The following is a 23,372-nucleotide window of genomic DNA, read 5'->3' as shown; positions in this document are numbered from 1 at the left end:
ACGGAATTTAAATTGCGCGTAAATACGTATATTCAAGGAACAGAGTAAAATCTTCGGAGAAAAGGTGCATCAAAATTAAATCATTTTTAGGAATAGAGAACAGGAAGAACATGAACAGTTCTCGGTAAACTGCCGCAGTGTAATTTAACATGCGCGACAGGGGGTTCGCTGGAAAAACGACACGAGCATTGCACACACTCGTGCTGATTCAGGGTTAAGCAGAAAGCCGGTGGAACAAGGCACGGTGATTCGATTACCACGTCGTCGATCCGAAACGCGCTTTTGCACGCAACGTTTGTCTTAAATCGCCTGGCGACGCGATGCACCCTCATTCGATAAGCGGGCACAACCCTTCCATCATGGCCGCAGAGTCACCCCACGTCAACTAGCGTAGCTAATGGCCGAACGAGGGAAAGAAACGAGTGTTTCGAGCATGTTCGCGATATTTTGCGTGAAAAATGTCGGACAGAAATGTAAACGCCTGATTCTTACCGTAAATTAGATATACCTTTTCATTTTTAAATCGTTAAAGAACGCGAATGCCAGTCGCTTCAGGATTGTAAATAACAGGGGAAAATATTGGATAGTATTAGTATTATGCTGTTATATAATACACGAGGTTAATAAAGCTTTTACGCGTAATATTGGCGTAACGATAGTACGTGAAATATGAATATAAACATGAACGATAGAAACGTTTATATTTGTATTATTAATGCATTGACGTTGGGAATTTCATTGAAATTACAATATGCGCCGCGTCGAGCTATTTTGTCACTTTGACGTGTCAGGATTCACAATGAAACGGATAGTGAACCAAGTGCTAAAAACAAGATATTTCGTTTTCTATCGACTAGAATATTTTATAGAGCGATATATCTCGTTTCTCGATGTCATCGCGTTAACGGATATAAATAATAAATTATTAGATATCAAACTTTCACGATAGCAAACATACCACGAGTCATTTTTCCGCACTAACGTTTTATAAATATTGCAACGTCTCGGAGCGCATCTGAAACTATGACTAAATTTTCAGGCAAACTTGAAACTGAAAATAAATCAGTCGTAGTTAAGGGAAAGGAAAGTGATTTCTCTATTTCTCTGTCGCATTGCACGCGTTGCACCCTTTGCACGCGAGTGCGCGCTGTTCAACGATTCACGGTCCCGTGCACGTGCTTTGCAAGGCGATGATGGGCCAACCTAGACGCAGAATTAGGCTGAAGAGCGGAGGGATGATTTCCATAGGGATGCCTCCCATACGTATCCATCAAGCCGGCACTCTGGCGCAACCTTTGTGCCCGGGTTTCAGAGTTCTCGGTGGTCGTGCACGGTTTCCGGCGCAGCCTGTACGCGTCAGAATTCCGCCACCGTTGCCCCGTTACGAGCAACTAATGTGTTTATGCATTTGCCCAACGCTTCGGTAGCACGGAGCAGCGACGTGTACGCGCGAGAGCCTCGACACGCGTCTCTGCGTCTCGCGATTCGTGTAAACGTCAGGATTCTAATGTATCGTTGATGAATTACCCCGGTCAACCATGCGCCTCGCAAAATCAGAAAAAGAGACGATGTATCTTACTTCCGGTGGATGCTTCGACACGATTGTCCATTCGTTGGTTATTTCGTTTTTTTCCCTCCGTCTTTTTATTTCGTATTATGAATTTATTTGATAAAAGAGTTAACTGCAACACGGAAACAGAATACAAAGAATACAACGTATGCCAGTGAATACAAAGTATGAGCGTACGTATGAACATGACGGGCTGGCTCTCGTTAGAATAACTCAATGGTGAAACAAAGAAACAAAAGACAAATTCATCTCGTCCTCGATGGCAAAGCAACATGCATACGACGAAACCCATCGTTGAATGTGATCGTTGAATAACGATACTGTTAGAATTCGTCTATTGTTTTGCATGATTTTGGTTGAGAAATAGCCGTCATAGATGGTTAAAATTTTATTGATTACTGGTAGCCATTGTCGATAACACAGATCGCTTTTCGTTATAAATAAGCGTTATCGGCAATGAAAAGATTTTTTGGCTATTGATAACCAGTATTGATGGAGATTTTTGTTGGTTGCCATTATCGACAACGGCAGTTGCTTTTGATTAGCGATAACATTCGTTATTCGATCAGTCCGATTGAAACTTGCTCAACACTGCTGATCAGTATCGGTTTGCACATCCTTTATGAATGTGCACTGTGCACGAATCATGCAGGAGCGACGAACATGACGCGAGCATTAACGTTCATAGTGTTCATTGTTAGTCGGTTTTGCAATTCGTGAACACGATGGACCACGCTCCGGCTGGTACTCACCTCGAAAATGGATTTTATGTGCCGAAACGCGGCATGTTGCGTCGTTTGAAAGTTAACAGCCGTATCTCTGACACGATTGTTCCGACTATTTTTATTTGTTCACGTTGGATGCTTATATTCTCTATGTTTCTTTCCATTACCGCTGTTATCGTTATTAAAACAAATTTGAAAACGCCAGATGTCTGTTGAAAAAGGTAAATTAAATTTCTCAAACAGTCCTTGCTTTTTAATAATAAATAAAATCCAATTACGATTGTTTGTTTCATTTCGAAAAACATTTATTTGAAAATAAACGTGAAATAGATTGTATCGAATTCATCGCATCGTAATTTACGTGTAGATCGATTAAATAGATGGAGGAAAATTATCTTTGAATAATTACTTTGTACTCAATGATTTTCATTGATTTTATCTAAATGTATCCACGAAATTATTACAAACCTGTTTGCGATCATCGATTCCTTATCGTATCGTCCATTGTCCCGTTCTACTTGTAAAAATTGTGAAACACGTCAGATAAGATTTCACCGGATTCTAGAACTTGAAAATTCAATTTTCTTCGGACGTCCAAGAAACTGGATTCCGCAAACACTTTTCTAGTTGCTAGTTTTAAGCTTATGAAGAAACCATTCTCTTCAAACGAATATTATTCAGATTGATCCTTCGCGAAAATAAGTTTTCAAGGAGCGAAAAATTGAATTTTCTTTGGACTTCTCGAGTAACTAGATTCTGCGAACATATTTCTATTCGCAAATGGAAAGATTTTGATGTTTATGAGAAAACTGTTGCTTGAAATGAACGGTTGTGTGTATGTGTGTGTGTGTGTGTGTGTGTGTTCCCAGTACGAAATTCTACTCGGAAGTTATAAATGGCGGTCGATAAACGAAAGAGAGGGTTTTCGGTGAAAAGAACAGTGAGCAAAGAGCATGGAGGAACGAGGGCATAGTTGGAATACCTCGGAAAATGCGAATTGTTGAATTCGCACAACAACAAGCTACGTTTGTTGGTGTTCTCAAATAATTCGAAGAATGCGCGGAATCCACAATGCCAGGCATTCCTAGCTAACGCGACGAAGATCAGTCTTTTTATGGAAGCATAAAAGATTTATAGAAACTGAATCTCGTAAATTTACGTGCCTCTTCAAATCACTGTTCAACGTGCAATAATTATATTGTTTGCGCTTTATGATTATTTACATTAATGTCTCTATACGAATAAATATTTTTTTATATCAGAATGAATAAGTACGTTCATGGTATACTTGTTTAGTATATTACAAGAATTTCAAATAATACTTGTATTCAACAAGCTTTAAAGCCATCTTCCAACTAATTTGTTAATAAATTAATTGCAAGGGAAATTTGGCAACCCGGAAATTCAAAAAGCTACGAAACATCAGTGTACAAGTATGCGAATCTATTTTTCGTTGGTGTCGTGACGTGAAATAGGATTAATTATACAATATATTAGCGTTTTTTTTTAAGGAATTATTCAGGGATACTTTGATAGTTTTTATCGTTATCAAACAATGAGATATCGTACTTTAAGAAAAACTGAATTTTCATTCCAACCTGGATTATTTCATTATTTGCGAAATTTAGGAATTTAGCAACACGCGGAAGAAAATAACGCGTCTATATAGAATTCGAAGTTTTGTTTTAGTTTCACCGGAGTTCAGATGGATTTGGGCAGCATAAACGTGAAGTGTTGTGCTATACTAGGATATGCGTGACATGATGAGGGTATCGCGCGGAAATGAAGAGCCAGTTTAGTCGAGTTAGTTAACATTCAGTTGCGTAGGAGTCGCGCAGTTGGAAAATCTGACAGTTAATTAAGTGCTAAATATAAAATTAGTTGTTTTAAACTTCAACAAAGTGAAACTCAACTGCACGTATTCATTGTTAATGCTGTTTAAAGTACAGTTATGAAGCCGGCAGTTAAATTGCAGTTGAATAGTTTAGCAGGGATCATCCGGTTTATCTGTCATCTACACCGTTCTAATTTTCTAACTTAAAAAGTTAGAATCTTCATTTTCTTAGTTTTCAAGATGAAAACGAAAGATCGTTTTGTCAAAATTTACGGTTTAATCGTTGGTCGATTTATTACAAGGAAAAAATATAACGCAACGTAATTTTTTCCTAAGACCCAAATCGAGTAGATTATTTCCTTAACACCATTATTTACGTTGTTATCGTGATTCGTTTGACGGTTCGTTATATCCATTCACACGCAAGGTTGTTGCCTGATTATCACGAATATAGGCCAGAAAGCGATGGTTGCACGTATACGTAGGAAGGAAGTTCCTAATCGAGGCGATGAACAGATCTTGCCCGGCCTGTGGTGGCCCTTGATTTCGCGTTTAATTCTACTCGAATATACCGTAGACCAGAAAGGGTGGAAGAGCCGTAGCTGCGATGGGAGCGTATCTCGGATCTCGTCGAGGAAACGCGGCTGCGTTCTTTCATTATGGCGCGTTGTTCTTTTGTCGGGGACAATCGGAGCCAGACGAGGGATTCTGACGGCTCGTTGTCGGGGAAACTTGCGACTACGAATCGGTGAAGCGAGAAATTGGGACACGCTGCAGGACGCGGAATGGACTCGCAGATTACGCGCCGCGCACCGAGAACGAAACTCCAGTTCGTTCGCTTTCTCAACGTGATTTTTAATTTTAAAAAATCAGCAACGTTAGAAATACAGATTTACATTAAATTTACAGGCGGATTATATCTTTCTTGGTTATACCGAATACTAAAAGAAGAGGATTTACAATTTCAAAAGTTTAGGATATTTGGAAAGCGGATGTTTCACTATTTCTAATGGAATAGAATATCGTAATCATCTACGGCTTCGTAGAGTTACTTAATAAGCTTAACTTATTTGTAACAAATAACGTGGTTGAATCACATTAAATTATTTATTATTATTACGCTCACGTCCATGCTGTATATATACAACGTTTGATATTAGAATCAAAAGTCTCAAGTATTGACACGAAACTACGTACCAAGTATACTTCTACAAACATACCGGTGTACGATTAAATAAACCTTACAATCAACTACATCACGTGTCATTAAACAAGACGAAACATCGACTTCCACAGATTGCAATAAAAAGAAAAAAGAAAACTATCTGTATGAAAACAGTGCGAATGAAATCATAGCAACGATGTCAAAATTTCATTTGTTGTCGAAACATCGATTGAAATATGGATCGTTAAATGGCAACGAGGAATTGAAATTGTGGCAGCCTTTAGAATGACTGTATTTTACAACGATGCCGATGACGCTTTCAATCCGTCGGACAAATACACGTCGAATATTCGGTGTTTCTCTATAAGCGTGATTAGAAACGGGAGCATCGATCCGCGTGTAATATTCACGCGTTATAATATCAACGAAATCACGTACCTACATTTAGGCGAACAATATTTCGTCGTTATGAGCTCCATTGATCCATTAGCCGTTTCAGTTTACCACGACGCGCAAATAGGAAAATAATGACTTGTATGCTGTGTACAAGTATATAGTGTGTTAAAATGTCGTACAATTGCTTTATTTAATGCCATAAAAGTAACACTGTCAACTGTTTGCATTCGAAATCACAAATTGACGAAAGTAACTGGCTGTAATTTCTGAACTGGATGCATCACAGTTCCGTATTTGAAGTAAAAGCAAATTAATTTTGAACAAGTATTCTCGAAGTATAGAAAACTATGCTCGGGTTAACCAAATGGATTCTTCGATACTTTTAAATGTTCAGAAAAGTGACAATACATTAGAACGTAGAATTATCTGTCACTAGACTGCGTATTTTTATGTATTTATGGGATATTTAAATGTGCAAAATTGCGCGAAACGTACATGATACGAAAAAATACATATAATGTCCGAAATACAGTGCTTTCTACGATACTTGCTACGTAAAACTATTTTCCACTGAGATTCTACCTTTTTTAATTAAATATTGAAAAACATGAATTTACCTATGACATTATAAGATTTGAAAAAAGAAGAAGCATATTTTAATTGTACATAACAAACAGTAAAATTTGTTATAATAAATGACTACGTTAGGACGAAATGTCGAAAGATTTATATACCTATTCTACTCGTCTAAAATAAAGAATATATCCCGCGCTCTGACGCTCAAACGCGTATTTTCAAACCTTTTTTCGTATCACACGTAAGATATTTTTCGAAAATAAATGAAACAACTAAAAACGACAGTATCACATTTGTTTTAACTTTAACGCGTCCAGCTGTCGTGAATACGAGACCAAACCAGGAATAACGTCTCCTGGGGACATAATTTTAAACCGTCAAGCAGAAATTTTCTGCCCTTCTATAGGGCAATATTTTATAATCTACAGTAGAACGAATCTGATCATCGATACGTCGAAAACATTCGCTGCCATTTCGTTTACAGCGAAAATACGATCATGAAGTAAAGATAGAGTGTAAAAGATTTTATGATATTAAGATTTTACCAAAACCGAAAATAATTCGAAACTTTCAATTTTTATCTTAACTTCTTTATATTGGATATCTAAAAATTGCGGAAATTAAATACTGCGATATTAAAATGCGAAATCTTTGCTATTTATCACATGCCGGTGTTTCTCCGAATTTCACGAAAGAATTTCAGACTTTTTCAATTCTGGTTTTCTGAGATGCTTCTGGGAAAGGAATACCGTGAAAGTTTCCATTTTTTCGGAGGCCAATAAACGTGGTCGCAAAATTTGTATCTTTCATTGTCTTTTTTTTTTATTATGAATTATTGTTTTTATGTGAATGAGGGAGGCAAGAAAGTGGTTGTACAAAAATGACTTCTAAGAGCAAATGCAAATTGAGTTACTCTTCGGAAGTAAAATATTCAGTAGATAAAGTCACGTGAATTATTCGTAATAAGACTCGAAATTCCTAACTGCTCTGTACAGTGTTGAAATTACACGATATACCATTATGCAGACGACTCGTACGTTTCACATTGTTTCATAATCCGGAGAATATAATTGGATGTGAGAAGTAGCGTGCAGAGGTCACTTCTCCATTTAGAAACGGTATGATGTGCGATTAATTAATTCAATTAGCTTAAGCCGCGACACAAGCGTCAAGATAGAGGTCCGTTGTCGAAGATATACCAAAATGGGTTTACAAATTTCTTATACGTTACCTGGTATTAGATATTGTTTAAACATTTTCATTCAGATAGTTATATAAATGGAGAGTGACTTGTTATTTGAGGATGTAAATAAAAAACATCAGAAATAAGTTATTCGTTATTTGAACAAGGCTGAATATATTATTTAAAATAACGAAATTAATTATTATTCATAAACACAATTTTATTTTGTGCTCATTATTTCTTATTTACCGATCGTCGAGCAAAAATTATTTCTACGCAAATATAACATTTCAATCAGAGAGATTACTGCAGATTGCAATTTGTAATTTTCACATTCCGGCAACTTGTTCGAAAAGCGAATAAATTTAAAAGCAAGTGTGAACTGCGATGTCTATTGAAAAATTAGCATATAAACTTCACAAATTTTACATTACACAAAATAAAATAGATAAGGCAAAACTTAGAACTATTTATTTATATATTATCTGTCTTCCAATTAAATTCATAGAAAGAATAAAATTTCATTTGCGATAAGGAAAATGGAAATAAATTATATTTGGCATTGTGCAAATATTTAAATATGAAATCTAATTCCTATTCTCTATTAAAATATTATTTATCATTTAATAGATAAATACAATTTTGCCCAATATTAACGTTACCGTGTTATCGCGACAGATTATCATCAAATTACTTCATTTCTGAAACAAAATTTCTGAAATGGAAGATTAATTGAATAATATTTTTTAGTTGGTAATTTATAAAAAAGCCATACGATTTTTTCACGATCATTTCACATTTACACTTACACATAATATCGTATAGAAATAATAAGTAAGCAGTATAAAATTAATTATTAAAATTTTATATCATATATTCCACAAGAGATATAATACAAAAAGATAAAAATTTTATATTAATTAACGCTTAATTAATTATTATTGTGGTATCGATATTTTAGATAGTCTCCGCTGCTCGTTAACGTATTTTGATGTTAGTCGACCAAGAGGTTTAACCGCAATACAAGTAGATAATAACCAATGGGACTGTAATTAAATCCAGTAAGCGGATTTGTAGACGGTATATCAATAAATGCTGAATGGCCATAGTAAGTCACTACACGATTGTTAATAGTAGAATGCTTGAATCGTTTTACGAGCTATATACGTACGATTGTTTATGAAATGCGAAATGTAATATACCTGTACATCGAATTCGATACTGTTCAAATTTTATTATATACCTGTATGTTATCTCAATATTTATTTCTATTATCCTTTTTCGCTTTATTGAAGATGCAAAGGCTATACGTATAAACAAGAATGACAATATGATTTATAAGGATTTCTTATTGCTTCGCATTTCATTTTGTATTTAAGTATATCTTAGTGGTAAAACACATTCTAGACACTTTCCCCATTTTATAACAATTTCCCCAATTGAACATAATATATCTTATCAACGTATAAATTAATATAAATGAACGTCATCACGAAGCTTTAAAATTAACTGTCTAAAGTCGCGTAATTTTTTTTCCTTTCTTTTCTTTAAATAGACAGAGTATTCAATTCTCACAGAGAATTTCTAGCAATTATGATGTTTTATTTCAGTTTAAATTGTATCTTCGTTTGATCTAGAATTCTATGTTAGTTGAGTCTGTTGCGTAGATCCAATGTATTTTAATGTCTTCTTAGTTTTCGAAGATGATCTGATTTGTTAAGAAATCTGGGTGATTAGAGGATTGGAACTGAAATTTCATCTTTGATTATTGTTATTTCTAAATTCCTATGCGCGCTTTCGTTCATTACGTATCAACAGGCATCGCCTGTTGTGCTAAGTCGACTGCAAATGTTTGTGCATTTTTCGATAATTTAAGACTCTAAAAATCTACAGAATGCATATAATATACAAAAATATATACATGACATTCAATAGACAAAACAAATTTCTATTTAGATTTCATTCCTCCAATTATGATGGTGAAAATATAAAATTGCACAAATCTGCGCAGTGTATAATAAATAAGCCTTAACGTCTCAGACGAAAATCGTCGAAGGGTCTCTCAACGTTAGAGATGCTGACTCTGTCCCACAGTCGAATCCTACAAGTCCATTTTAGTATGACACTCTACGTGTAAGATAAACTTAGACTTATACGTTTACCTACGAGTCAATAGAACCGCTGCATTCTTCCTTTAAATCGAAAGAAAAATCACAATCATCTACTATGAAAGTGAAAGAGAAAAGGTAAAAAGATGAGAAAGAGGAATGCTATAGCCTACAACTCACTCTCTACCCAAAACAAGACATCAATCCCCAATTCCATATGCCTTTCCCGACACACGTTCGACGGCTGGATGAAACGACCCGAAATTCCCTCACGATCCAGCCACTACGTGCATCGTCGTTAATTAACCATCGAAACGATCGACGAGGCTCGCTAAACCCGCGAAAGAAAATGACGACCCGATCGGTCGTTTATGTAGGGAGATCATGAGATTCTCGTTTCGCGGAGGGGAAAACAGGAAATGAATAAAACATAGGATATTAGTCGACGATCAATTCGTTGGTAGATTATACCGTTTCCAGCCATTTCCACGGCGTAATGGCGTCGGAACGACGCGAAGCTATTGGAATGTTAGCGTTGTAAGAGCGGCATTCGCGGTGGCCCGTTAGCAGGCATTAGTATCGCGGCATCGGATGCTAATCGATGAAAACAACGCGAACGACAGGGGAGGTTGGCCGTGGCAGCGGTGGAAACGGCGCTGTTTAACTTTCCCGATTGCCTAATAATTTAACGCTGGGCAACGGGCGAATGCGATGCAATTTGCTCGACACACTGAATGAAATTAACAGTAGTCGCAGTTGAGCAAATCGGCTCGCGTACGAACGTTCCGTTCTGTAATGACGCGGACTTGGCTACGATTGTGTTATACGCGAGTGTATGCGTGTGTGTGTGTTGTTCGCGCAACGAACAGTCGATTCGATGCGGCTAGCGTTAACAATCGAATCCCACGATCGATTAACGCTTTTCATCGCGAAGAAGCTCGCGTAAACGTATCGTTGGCCGATTGAATGGAACATCGTTGTTCTCTTTGGGCCGTGAAGGTGCATGTTAAAGTGATTTTCAGTGAAAGTGATAGATATTGCATTGTGTGACTTTCAAATAATTTTTCTGTGAATGGTTTCAGATTGTTCGCAGGTTTTTGAAAGCTTCCCTTGAGCGTTTTTTTATTAGAGCGAGTCAAACGTATTTCCATTTGTTGCCAATCAAATTTGTTAGAAATATCTTTCGGGTAAACTGAAAACAAATTCCAAATAATTCAAATACCGTAGGCCTGATTTATGGACCACCCAGTATACCTGCGTGCAACACGTTCCAATCGAGCTGAAAGTTACGCGCGTTCAACGATATACGAGATCATACTTCTAACAAACATCTAATTTGACTTATAGTTTCTAAAAGATACGCGTAATGCATCTGCTGAACAATTGATAATATTCTAGCGTTATATATCGAACAATTTATTTATTATAAATTTGCGCTATTTTTTGACAGGAAATACGTCGGACAGAAGAAAGCAGATAATATAAGGAGAATTTGGTAATATTTGTTAAGATCGCGGTGTGTACCAAAGCTATAGTTATTGCTGACGATATTCCATGAGAGTGATAAGGCTTTGGTCCCGTCATAGAAACTACGATATTGACATTGAAGATGAATCGCCGTATTTTCGCCCTATTCTCAACGATACGGTGATACCGTCTTTTCAGCTTTAGCTCGGATGCACTTTATATTTCGACTTTCCTTTATGCTTGGATCAGAGCAGACGCGTCGTATGTCACCCTGCTTTGTCCTTAAACTGGCAGCCCCTTCAGTATAATACGAGCAAAATTGAATGAACGAAATTAAAATGTAGTTTATCTTGGAGAATATGCAACTATTTTTCCTGTCTATGTAATTACATAAGTATACTTTGAAGGAGGTTTTATCATAACCGATTCCCTTGATCTTCAGAGAAATTAAAAAAAATTAGAACGTATAAGGAACGTATCAAAATCTTTAACAAGTAGCCTAAGTGGAATTTACTGAAAAATAAATTTTCTATGATGTTCATATTAGAAATGACAGACAAATTTTAATATGCTCTGCTAGAAAGAAAGTGTACTTGGTTATCTTATCTTTTTCATATAAAGACGTGGGATTCTTTAATACGAATTTTAACGTCGTTGAAATCATAAATTCACGAGTGAGATCAATCTAAAATATTAGATACCTATTCTTTGAAATAATTTTTCGTTAAATGCGTAACATACATTTCGTCGTTTTATGGATTTTATGCATGACGTAATAAATAATAATATTTATACTGTATAGTAGGTCATCTTATTGTATGTATAAGTATACAAATTATCTTTGTATATAACAAACATTAAACATTAAAAATTCTGAATCTATTCATCTTGAACGAAAACGTGTTACATATTCGCTTACGAATTTGATGAGCTGGTCCAGTCGTTAATTGTAATTCTAAAACAAGCTGGTTAATGTTTAAGAGATGGATGCAGCAATTCACGATCGCCTAACGTAAAATCAGAGTCTGCGATCTATCTAATTTATTTACAAAATTTATGAGGTTCGAAACTTAAACCCTGCTAGACTTTTAAGTGGGGTAGTTCCGGAGTCCATAATACCCCATAGAAAGTCAACGAGCCCCAAGCGAATCCTCGTTGGTCGAATCGCAATCGCAGTGAAATATATATAGTCTTGCTGAAAACTCCATTCACGTTCCAAGTTTGAGTGTTCTATTTGATGGGAAATATATTTCAGATTTTTGTCAATTTCCGTTTAGATCGATAGATATTTTTACATACGATATTGACTAATCGTACATTTTAATAATGATTTAGTTTCTCTTCGATTTGGTTTATTCTTATTTGTACTTACTTCTTTCTTTTAACAAAAAAAAACTGTTTTGTTCTTTGATTTATTCTTTTTTACTTGGTTTCGATTAAAGTCTGTAAAATTTGTAAGACGTTTATTGAAGCGGTGCTTAAGTTAAGATCTCACTAAATATCGAGATTTACTAACGTAATTGATAAATAATAAGTTTCAATAATCTTGCGTAATCTCTCGTAATTTCTATACGTATTTGGTCGTCCAGAAAGTGTCTTTCTTTTACAGACACGTCTTTTACAACGATGTATCTTTATACAAACATGAAACCTAATCTGTCGAACGTTGTGATCTTTATTGTAATAGAACAAAATGTATCATACGTAATTCGATAAAATAATATAAAACGGAAAATGTTGTGCATCCATTATTTCCTTATAAAACGAAAGAAACTTTTTGGACGACCTACTATTATTAAATTCGTTTTAAACGACCTATCGTGTCGTATGGCATACGAAGAACAGTAATATATTAAGAAAAATTTTCCACTTCTACTTAAATACTTTCGTGTCAGACGTTGTAGGTATAATTGAGATACTCAAAGAGAAATATCATTTGGGAAAAAGCTTGAATGTTAAAGATCTTGTGAAGGAAGAAAGTTCATAACGAACCTCATTTTACATTCGCTTTATTCTGATGTTCGAGGACTACTAATGCGACATCGTACATCAGAGTAATTTTCATACAGTCTGTTCTTTTAATGCAGAAAGTGGCTGTACTTCGTCATCGGTTAAATATTATTTCATAAAGGTACAGGAGAAATCGGTTGAAAGTGAAATACGAAAGAACATTCTCCAACTCGAATTGGACATATTTTCGATTCATCTACGATTCTATAATTCGAATTAACTGAGAAACATCGTCGTCATAATGGCAGCCTAATTAATAATCGAACGATCTAATGCAAACATTCGCGTTTTTTCCCAAAGTGCTTTCAGCACATCGCGTTGCGTTGCGTCGCGTCGCACAAAGCCATTATCGAGCAAAGCGTTGTAAAAACTTCGATAGAGTCGGCTGGATCGATTGCTCGCACGAACGACGAATAATTGACGCGCCAAGTTAAACAGAGGGAGGTTTAGAAACGCCGAAAGTACGATTGCTGGCACGCGAGCATTTGTTTCATGTTCGTGACGAAAGTATTTAATTAGCCTTCGATGGAAACTAATGTAGTCTTCGCGAATAAATGCGATAAAAATTCGAACGTAAAGTTGTTTCATCAAAAACTTTTCGTTCTTGAAATTTAAATAGCATTGTCATACAAGTAAGAAATATTCGGTTATTTCGATACGAGTTCATGACTCGTGTAATCTTGCTATAAGAAGAGAAAAATGCAGGAGAAATTAACCCCGTGTCGAACTGATCTTTTTTCTTTCACTTTTTGAATGTTTCGCTTTTAGGATGTTTTAGGATGTTTCACACTGTTTTTGCTTTTGAAATTTAAACTTTTGAAATTTAGTTTAATGGAAGATAATTTTCAATTACGAATTAATGCGACGATCTAATGAAATTACGAACAATTTCAGAAAAGGACTCGTCAATTGTGAATCGGTTGAGGCGAAGCGTCAAATTAGTATTTTCGTAAGTGCAACAGCGGATACAAGTTGCGTATAATAATTATCGGAGAAATTGGACAGTTAGACTATAGAATTGGCTAGATAATTAGTAAAAAATAAATATCGCTATAACCGATGAAACGGTTGAACTAGAAATTTTCCTTGAAAAATTGTCAGTTGATAGAGATGAAGCGAAATTGACTAGATTAACTGGCTTTTAACTTTCAAATATTTCTCTCACACTGTCCATCGACGAAACAAAATTTACAAATTTATTCGATCATGTTCTTCAGTGTGACATTTAAACTGTTCTTCCAAATGACATCGAGCGATCGATTTTTATTGGAGAAGTAAATTTGAAAACATTACGCATAGTATAAGATGTACAAGAAACATATAAATCGTTGCAACAATTACGAAAATTCGGTTCTCATTCGCCATACTTATTCCATGTTACAAACATCTCTGAACTCTAGAATTTGACAAATGAAAGTTTCAGCAAACGAACGACTAACGTACTTTGCACCTTTAGTAATCATTCGCTGAGAATTGCTCTTCGCGACAAATAAATTCGTTCCGTCGAAGGGTATATCGCGCAAGATTTGTAGACGAACGTTCGTCCCTTTTTAATCACGATGAAACACGCCGCGCTCTGCCATCTTCTTCTTCTACTTCTTCTTCTTCTTCTTCTTCTCTGCCCCCGCTCCTTCTTCTTATCCTATGAAACGATTCGAATCTGACCGAACGGAAGAGCGAAAGAGCAAGATAAAAGCGAAAAGAATTTCAACTATTAAATTATAGAAAATTACGCTTCCCTGGACGTCGCGATGTCGGACCCTGCTTTTTCTTCCAGTCGTTTCTCTCGCGCCAATCCTTTAACCCTCCGTTTCTCCTTTTATTACCTTTGATTCCGGACCAACTCCACCCCTTCCCGCAGGGGGTTATAATTGCGAACGGGGACCAAAGCGATCGTTACCCCCTTCCTATCCCCCCTCCAGCCCTCCATTCCTTCGACGACCGCTTTGTTATGATCGGTCCAAGTTATAGCTCCCTTCGTCGGCGCGTTTCTCGATCGGGAATAACTGACCACCGCGTATTTTTCGTTTTATCTTCACCTGCCGACGCTCGTCGGAGGCTAAATTTATTTTCTTGTTGCTTCCATTCGATCGTAATTTTAACTGGTACCATTAAGTGGCAGTTATCGTGCTGCTCTGATTTATACTTGGAAATTAGTTTTTCTTTTTTTTCTATTTTTTTTTTTTTTTAAATGAAGCTATTAGCTTCTTAATGAATTCTTAATGAACGTACAGGACTCGTTTCTTTGGCAAAGTGAATTTAATTCGTCGAAGGGTTCAGATTGGGCCCACTGATCGCAACTGGATATTTGTAAAGTTAGATATACTTGGATGAAAGTTAAGTGTTATTCGGCGTTGAGTGATAACAGGAAGAGATTAGTTATTTTTTGTTGTAATGAAACGAAGCAATATTTTTCCAGTCGCTGCTCCTTCTCCAATCTTCTCTATTTTGTCATATTGTCATGCGCGATACACACAGAGAAGTCTCGTTTACGTATTCTTTGGATGTTCATCTTTTTCAAAAGTTTAATATGAAGAGGCGAAAAGTACAAGTAGTGAGATATTAATAAGACAGTTTTCCTTTTATAAGGAAATAATACATGCACAATGCTTTTGTTTTATATTAGTTTATTGAATTATGCACGAACATAATAATAGAAATATAACGAAATGCATCGTATCATACCTAATTCATTGAAATAATATAAAACAGAAATTGTTGTTCATCTATTGTCACCTTATGAAAGAAACTTTTCGGACAACCCAATAGTTGACGAAACGTAAATACGTGCACGATGTTACATTATCAAAATGTTTCTTATAATTTTAACATTGAACATTGAACATCCATCAATCCTTTCGTGTTATCCGAGTTTTGGATCATTCTAATGCTGTACCCCTAACTCTATCATTACGATATTATATTACAATTATTACGCTACGAAAGGATGAAAAAGTAACAGAAAAATAATCGTAGAATTCATAAATCAGAGTAAACATGATTTACCGATTCCTTCTGAACCGTGCGCGTGCTTCTTCGACAATTTGACATTTTTTTAACTGGCTAGAATTTTCATTTTGCAATCTCGTTCTCTCTGAAATCCAAATTTTCATAATAACGAAATGTAGTGTAGCAGCAATCGATCAACAGTATCATCGGGCTGCTTGTTAAAACAACCCAGTCATCGGTGATCGGGATATCAAAGCAATTATTCAAATCGCGCGTTAATATCAACGTTGGCCCCTAATATTCTCGTTAATATTAACGCGTCGAACTAATTATAGCGGGCCACGTCGTGGCGATCAATTCATTTTGCCTAATCGCGTTAGATCGACAGAAACATTATACGAAATGAGTCGGAACCAGACGCAAGACAGACGTTGAATATCAAAATGCAAGTTCGTGTAATTAGTCGATCCGCGGCGTGCTCCCGCTTTGCGTTTCACTCGAATTCGTTCTTTATTGTTCAATCGCGTGTGTCGCTCGACTAATGATTCGTTGCAATTCGGCTAATTAGTTCGAATTTCCTGTCAACGTGGATAGAACAGTTACAATTTACGCGTAATCGCATCGCATACTTCGATAGATGACGAAGCAACTTTTCTAAACTGTCTCTTTCTGATCGTTAGACTGCGGTCCCTTACGCATTTTTATATTTTCATGAACGTAAATAAAGAAAGAGAATCTAAATGTCCTTTAGTCGTGAAACTTCGCTTTCCAAGCAAATCTTTCATTTTACGTACAATTTATCCGCGAAAATAACTCAGGATCGTGAAATATCGAACGTATACGGTAGATAAGAAAAACGTGGCAAAAATTATACAATAAATTTTAAAGCCAACACAAAAGTCTTCGATGAAAATTTATTTACACTGCTTCGTATTAATATTCCGATATTTCGAGAATTTTCAATATGATTTATCTCGTTCTTTCTTTGTTAGCAAAAGTACGTATATTAAATAAATAGAACATATGTTGTATGGTTAATACTTAAGTATATTTCTCTACATTCAACAACGATATTTGTTTCAATTTATTAAAAAAACAGTAAGCTAGTTGACTATTATAGACAAACGCGTACAACAATAGCGTGTGGCACATGACAATGTCCGGATATTAATAGGAATCGCTGTATTTACATCAGAATTTCACCGCAACGCTCGTTTATTTCTATCCGAAACTTTTTCAATTTTCATTTTCTCGTCAACGATGTTTTCAACGATGAATATTTTCTTCATTCCCAGAGCACACCTGCAAGGACTTTCGATGCACCCAGAACGAATTTTGCATCGAGACGGACCTCCTTTGTGACGGCGTGAATCATTGCGGCGATGGCTCCGATGAGGCTACCTCCACCCTCTGTGCCAGTAAGTTCTAATTACCAGCGATTCATTCTAGAGACCCTCCCCAGCCCGGCGGCAGACTGCGGCTCTTTCATATTTCAAATGAAATACGCCACCGGCAAATTGATTTGTAATCGAACCGCGATCGGGCGCGGCGACGAGGAAACGCCGAATTCTTCCCCGAAATGCTCAAATTAAATTTCCACCGGTGTCTTTCTTAAGATTGTAACGATCGGCGACGCCACAATGGCATCTTGTGATTTTCAGCGATTATTCGCGTTTTGGAAACTCTTCGCAGAATTATTAGCTCCCGGTGCAAGTTGCTCAAGTTACAGAAATTGCCGGTCGTTACAATGTTATTCGGATTCGTAAACTCGAATTTTCCATGCACATAATATTAGGTTCTCCTTTTACTTTCAAATGAAATCTAAGAACGCGGCAGTGTAGTTTTCAGGTAGAAGCTTGTACAGAGTGTACATTGCTATCGCGAAAATTATTCGTAGAATCATAATGTTCTCAAGCTCTACTAGTATTTATAATAGGACAAATACATTTGTTTTGTCGTAGACAAGTTTAATGATCACGAGATTGCACGTTAGATGGAACTACGAATAAGATGATATCACGTTGAAGGTTTTCTTAATTGCAATTGATTCCTGGTCTGAACGATCGTCGTAGTAATATCCACAATAAACTGATAATTTGTTGTGGTTGCGTACAACGGGAATTTCAAAGAAAAACAAAATATAGGAAAACGATAAAACAGCGAATTGTCCAGGTCAGCGTTCGCCTTTTCACGGCAAGCATTTTAATCAATTTCTGTTCCCGTCAATCGACGGCATTTCATTCCTTCTGTGTGGCAAATCTATTTTAACATGAACCCTATCGATTATGGTTCACGTTTCAGACGATTGATTGAAACAGCCTCGTGTTAATCCTACAGTCGAGTGGTAGTTTATTCGAAGGTATTAAAGGAATTTAATACGCAAGTTAATTATTTTATGTTGATTAAGTATTATAACAGCAATTGTTGTATATTGTACAATTCGTATTATTTTCAGAGGAAAATTCCATGTTCGATTATTACTATTAGCTTGATCTTTCGAATCATTTTTTATTTGGCGAAAAAAATCGATTCTTCTTTGACATATTCAATCTTTTTCTTATTCGTTATATTACAAAAATTCCATCTATTCGAATATTTCGTTACGGAGCGTAGAACATCAGTGTGGTTTCACGTGAAATTTCCTTTTCTTTTTTTTTATCGTTTTCGCGATGGTAATAGCATGTCGCCCGATCCCTAATGATAAAAAGTATACAGTACACGCTATCGATCTCTCAATTCAACGAAACTGCGTGTACTTTTCGTTGTCAGAGGGCGGTTTCTCTGCCGCCTGTTCTCTTGAACACATTGTACAACGCCCAAGGGAATTAATTCTCTTCCGTTGTCAGTTGACTTGGCACCTGGCAGCAAGATGAACTGCCATTGCTGTTTTAATCGGGAAAAGGGAACATCCCCGCGCGTAAATGGCTATTTTGATGGTGAACTTGATGTTTGAAAATTAAAAGAATGAGAAATTGAAATATTCGTCTGTAGATACGTTACAAACTATACAGTGCACAGTTTCGTCTTTTATCACTTGTTCGCTAAGATACCTGGGCTTACGGATTTTTATTGTAATAATGGTAAATAACAATAAGAAAGATCGAAAATAGATTTTGTCAAGTTAAAAATTGTATTACGTTAAAAGTAAAAGTATAAAGCAATTTGATACGATATATGTAGATTATTATTCAAAATTTTCTTTTTAATATCATCTTACAGAACAGCAATTGAATGGAAGATGAAGTTACACTAAGGAGAAAATATATCGTCAGCAATTGCACGAAATAAATTGTGTTTTTACTCAATTAGGTGAATGCTACATACTTTTTGCAGAAATTACGTATTTTAACATAATCTATTATGTTACTGATTATTTTTCACACATTTTCATTTTTCTGTACAGAGCTTAGATATATATGTTTATAGACCATTTAGAATTATTATATGAAACATAGAGAATTATCACAAAATTAATTGCTGTAAGACCAATATTATTTATAAATAAAAACGATACAGTAATCTATCTTTAATTCACCATTGTATACAGGGTGTCCTAAAATCTTGGGGACAAACTTTAGGAGCGTGTACTCATGAAAACAAGCAAAAAAGTCTTAACAAACATGGCTCGAAGAACCATTTGTTTCGGATTTACGTTCCCTACTTCAAGTCTTTAAGACAATATTTAAACACAAGGTTTCCCTGAACGTGGATTGGACGTGCTTGGCCTGTGACATGGCAGCCTCGTTCACCCGATTTAAATCCCTTGTACTTCCATCTGTGGACACTTAAAAACCTGGCGTATAACAACCCAGTTGTTTTGTCAAATTAGTCGATACAACGCATCAAAAACTGCTGTCAAGAAGTAAAAGAAATTCCAGGCATTTTATTACTTTTTTATTACATTATTATAGATATCGTTGGAATATGTGTTACGTTCTGAAAAAACGTATTGAAAAAACGTATCCAAGTGTGTGCGTTGAAATGCGTGCGTGTATTGAAAAATAAACAAACATTCATTTCAACATTTTCCGAAATTCATTTTCATTCATTCATTTATGTTTCATCTTTTCTCAAACGACAACCATATCTTTGCATCCACTAAAGTTTCACACTCGAGATTCGGCACATAAATTTCTCATTAAAAATAAACAAACACGTGTTTGAGCGTTTTTCGAAATTCAGCATCTGAACGGTGCTCAAACAGAGGACAATAAACATAAATTCGAACACTATGCGAAGCCATAAACGGTCAGCTGGTTAGAAACAAATCTGTCAGTAGATTATGTTGTGCAGTTTCGTAGTAAACAACATCGGTTTCTCTTTTCTGTATTTCAGACTCTGAGGCATCGACGATCCTGGGCATGCAGACGATCTGGTTCGTGGTCGCGCTCGTTTTTCTGATCCTGAGCGTGGCAGGCCTGGTCACAGTGGCGGTCCTCTGCTTCTGCAGGCAACGCGCCGCAACCCCGAGGCATCCCCATAACGCGCACAACGCCCAGACTCATCCTCCAGTCAGCTTCCCATGTGAGTCACAAAAAGCACACTCGTTCGCGTCTCCACGCGGCCCATTCTCCTTCTTGTGTCGTTGCTTGGTCGTTGCTTGGTCGTTGCTCGATGTGCATTCGCCCTTCCGTTCGACCATCAGGCAGTCCGCTGGATTATTCACCCTCTCCCCTTTCATTCTCAGTTTTTCGTCCCTTCGACAATGAAATTCTCTGCGTTTCACGAGTCGTGCGGGAAAGTCGTCGAGAAGAGAGGTTGGGCAAGCTCCAAAACGATTTTCCTCGATCCTCTAAACTACAAGAGAATTGAAAACGCAGGTGGCGGAGGCCAGGCTTTCGTCTATTTTCTTTTTTCGAGGTTTTTCGTTTCAGTTCGTTTGCGTTTGTTAGAGAAGCAAGGAAATCGCGAGTTGCTGGTGGGTAAATCGAGATACCTTTTATCTAAGGAATTGCAGATCGCGTGGAGAAAATTGAGTAAGGTGAACTCAGCGAAAATGTAGATAGAGAACACGAGACTTGATATTTGATTTGATTTTTAAAGGGAACAAGTAGCGAATGTACAACTTAAGAGGATAAATTGTTTTCAGTTGGTTTTTAGTTTTCTTCTCGTTGAAATTAAACTACGTGGTTACTCTATGATTTAGCAAACGGTTGTGTTTGTTTTGTTCCCGCTGGGCAACCATTTTTATACCTTTCACGTTGTTCCTGCTGTTTTGAAGGATCTATAAAGAATCAGATTTGATAAATTGCCTGGTAGTTGGGAGTCGTGTGAAAGAAAAGCCATACATTACTCCTCGACAAAAGTACCACGACATTTCTTAACCATCTATTACGCTATACTTATAGCTTGCAAATTGCATACTAATGTCTCTATGTTTTTTAAACGTAATTTTATTTCCTTTCCATTGTGCCATTATGCCTCGTACATTGTTAGCCCATCATCCTAGCTCCGCTCGATTCACGTAAGTACCATTGTTAATTTTCAAGTTTTAGACCAAAGTAGGAAACTGATAACTGCGAGAAGAAATCTTTTCCTCTGAGTCGAGAAAATTTTGTTTATGGATGTGCAAATTTTTCGGAGAAAATCTGTTGAATTTTCTCGAACGAACTTGAACTTTGACAGACTTTTTGATATTTGCAAAAATACACCAGTTCTTCTTTTACCAAATTTCCCCGCGGAAGAAAAATCAAGGAATCAGATTTTTATTTCATTGCGGCGTACCATTCTAGTTTTATTTTTTATAATAATTGGAAGCAGGAGGGAGAATGGAGCCACGTTCTGGGGTATTAATTTAATCTCTGACCGGTTGAGCGAGATTACGTTTAATTAGCTTCTAAGACATGCCTTGAGACGGGTCGAGCCAATAAATGAAGGATGCACGGCCGCGTTTGTAGCTCGTAAACTGTGTATAATTCGACACGGTGAACGTGATACAGAAATAGCATGCACAGTTTTAATGGTGCATCCCGTATTAATTCATCAAAGGGGCGACTAATTAGTTTGGCGCAAGATTAATTTATCAGGCACGAGGAGCTAAACTCGATGAAAGGTCACGCATGAAAGCTGTTCGTAATTCACGTGGAATATTTAATTTTTTCGATGAAAGGACTAAATTGAAAGGATCAAGGGAACCTATTATACATTTTGTTTCGGTAATTTATCTTGGGTGTGATTTCAAAATAAAATTACCTTCGAATTTAAAGTTATTATTAATTTACGATGTATTTGACGTTAAGCGAATGAAAAATACTCTTTAACATTGATAATAAATAATAATATTTAATATTAAAGAATAAAGAGACTGTCGATCATTTTTACATATATATTTTAATCTTCTGTTATTTATTCGATCAAGTTGCATTAATCGAATTTCTTTCGCAGTATTATCGAAGAAACGAGAGTGTACAAATAATAATGGAGACAAAATGAAAAGCGATACTTTGAAATTGATTTCCATGAATCAAATGTTCATCGTAGAATACACACAATGCTCGTCGTCATTAACGAGCCAAGTGAAATATTTGTCTCTATGTTTTTTCTTATTTCTATGCCTGTCACCGCGCTATAGTTTCAATTTTACCTATATGAATTTTATCTGCGGTATTCTCTGACTTGGAGAGTGGCGTTTGAGATCTGAAAATCACCATCACGAATGATAAGAAACTAAATCTCTTCGAAACGTCAAACATAAATCGAGCGATGTATTTCTAATTGAAACGTCGAATCGTCTTAAACTGGTCTAATTACATCAAGGAAGTTAATCAATTTGCGCTTCTGAGAATTACATGGTCCCTTAGATCCCGTATAAGTTTGGTTGGTAGTTTCAGTTACATTTCCTTGTCTCTCCTAATTGTTTATTACCCGACTCCGCTTCTGCAGTCGTAGTATGCTTTAGAATTTAGTGCAACGGAGTTGGTAATGCAGTGCAGAAATTGGTGCACCTGAGGCTACACTACACAGCATTTAATAATAGGTTTCCTTGAGTTGAGAATACAGAACCGTCGTACGTATTAGATTAGGTTCTCGCGTTGTGTTTCATTGTTACTTCGAGAAAGTGCTTCATTTTCACTGATAGGAACATCGCGATGGATTATTTTTTAGTTAACATCGACTATACTGTTTTCCACATTCGTCTACACTTGCGTGCAATTTGCTGTTTAAAGCAGACACCTGACGTATGATTTATATTTCTTTATTCTACGGAAATATTATATTCGAAAGATTCGAATTTTTAGTTTAAAACAAATAAAACAAATGTATATCTCAGAAGGAAAATGTAATTGTACAGGAACTTTCTTTTCTCAGCAATTTTCGCTACAATTTCCATTCACGTATTTGAATTTCGTTTGAGAAAATTTCGAATCGCATCGACGTTCTTCGAGATCA

The 23,372-nt window shown here is 36.3% G+C and overlaps 1 protein-coding gene across 1 annotated transcript in view; it reads left to right on the top strand.

The window, feature by feature from the left end:
* The window catches only part of LOC100740535, a 119,475-nt gene that overhangs the window by 76,567 nt on the left and 19,536 nt on the right, over positions 1 to 23,372 (top strand). The window contains exons 4-5 of the mRNA XM_033320338.1: positions 17,279 to 17,401; positions 20,319 to 20,507. Coding sequence (XP_033176229.1) covers positions 17,279 to 17,401; positions 20,319 to 20,507 — 312 coding nt within the window. The remainder of the gene's footprint in view (positions 1 to 17,278; positions 17,402 to 20,318; positions 20,508 to 23,372) is intronic.

This window comes from Bombus impatiens, unplaced genomic scaffold (assembly GCF_000188095.3).
Source record: "Bombus impatiens unplaced genomic scaffold, BIMP_2.2 scf_0281, whole genome shotgun sequence".
In the NCBI taxonomy this organism is placed as follows: domain Eukaryota; kingdom Metazoa; phylum Arthropoda; class Insecta; order Hymenoptera; family Apidae; genus Bombus; species Bombus impatiens.
Note: the sequence above shows the minus strand (reverse complement) of the source record. Positions and strands in the feature narration are given on the sequence as shown.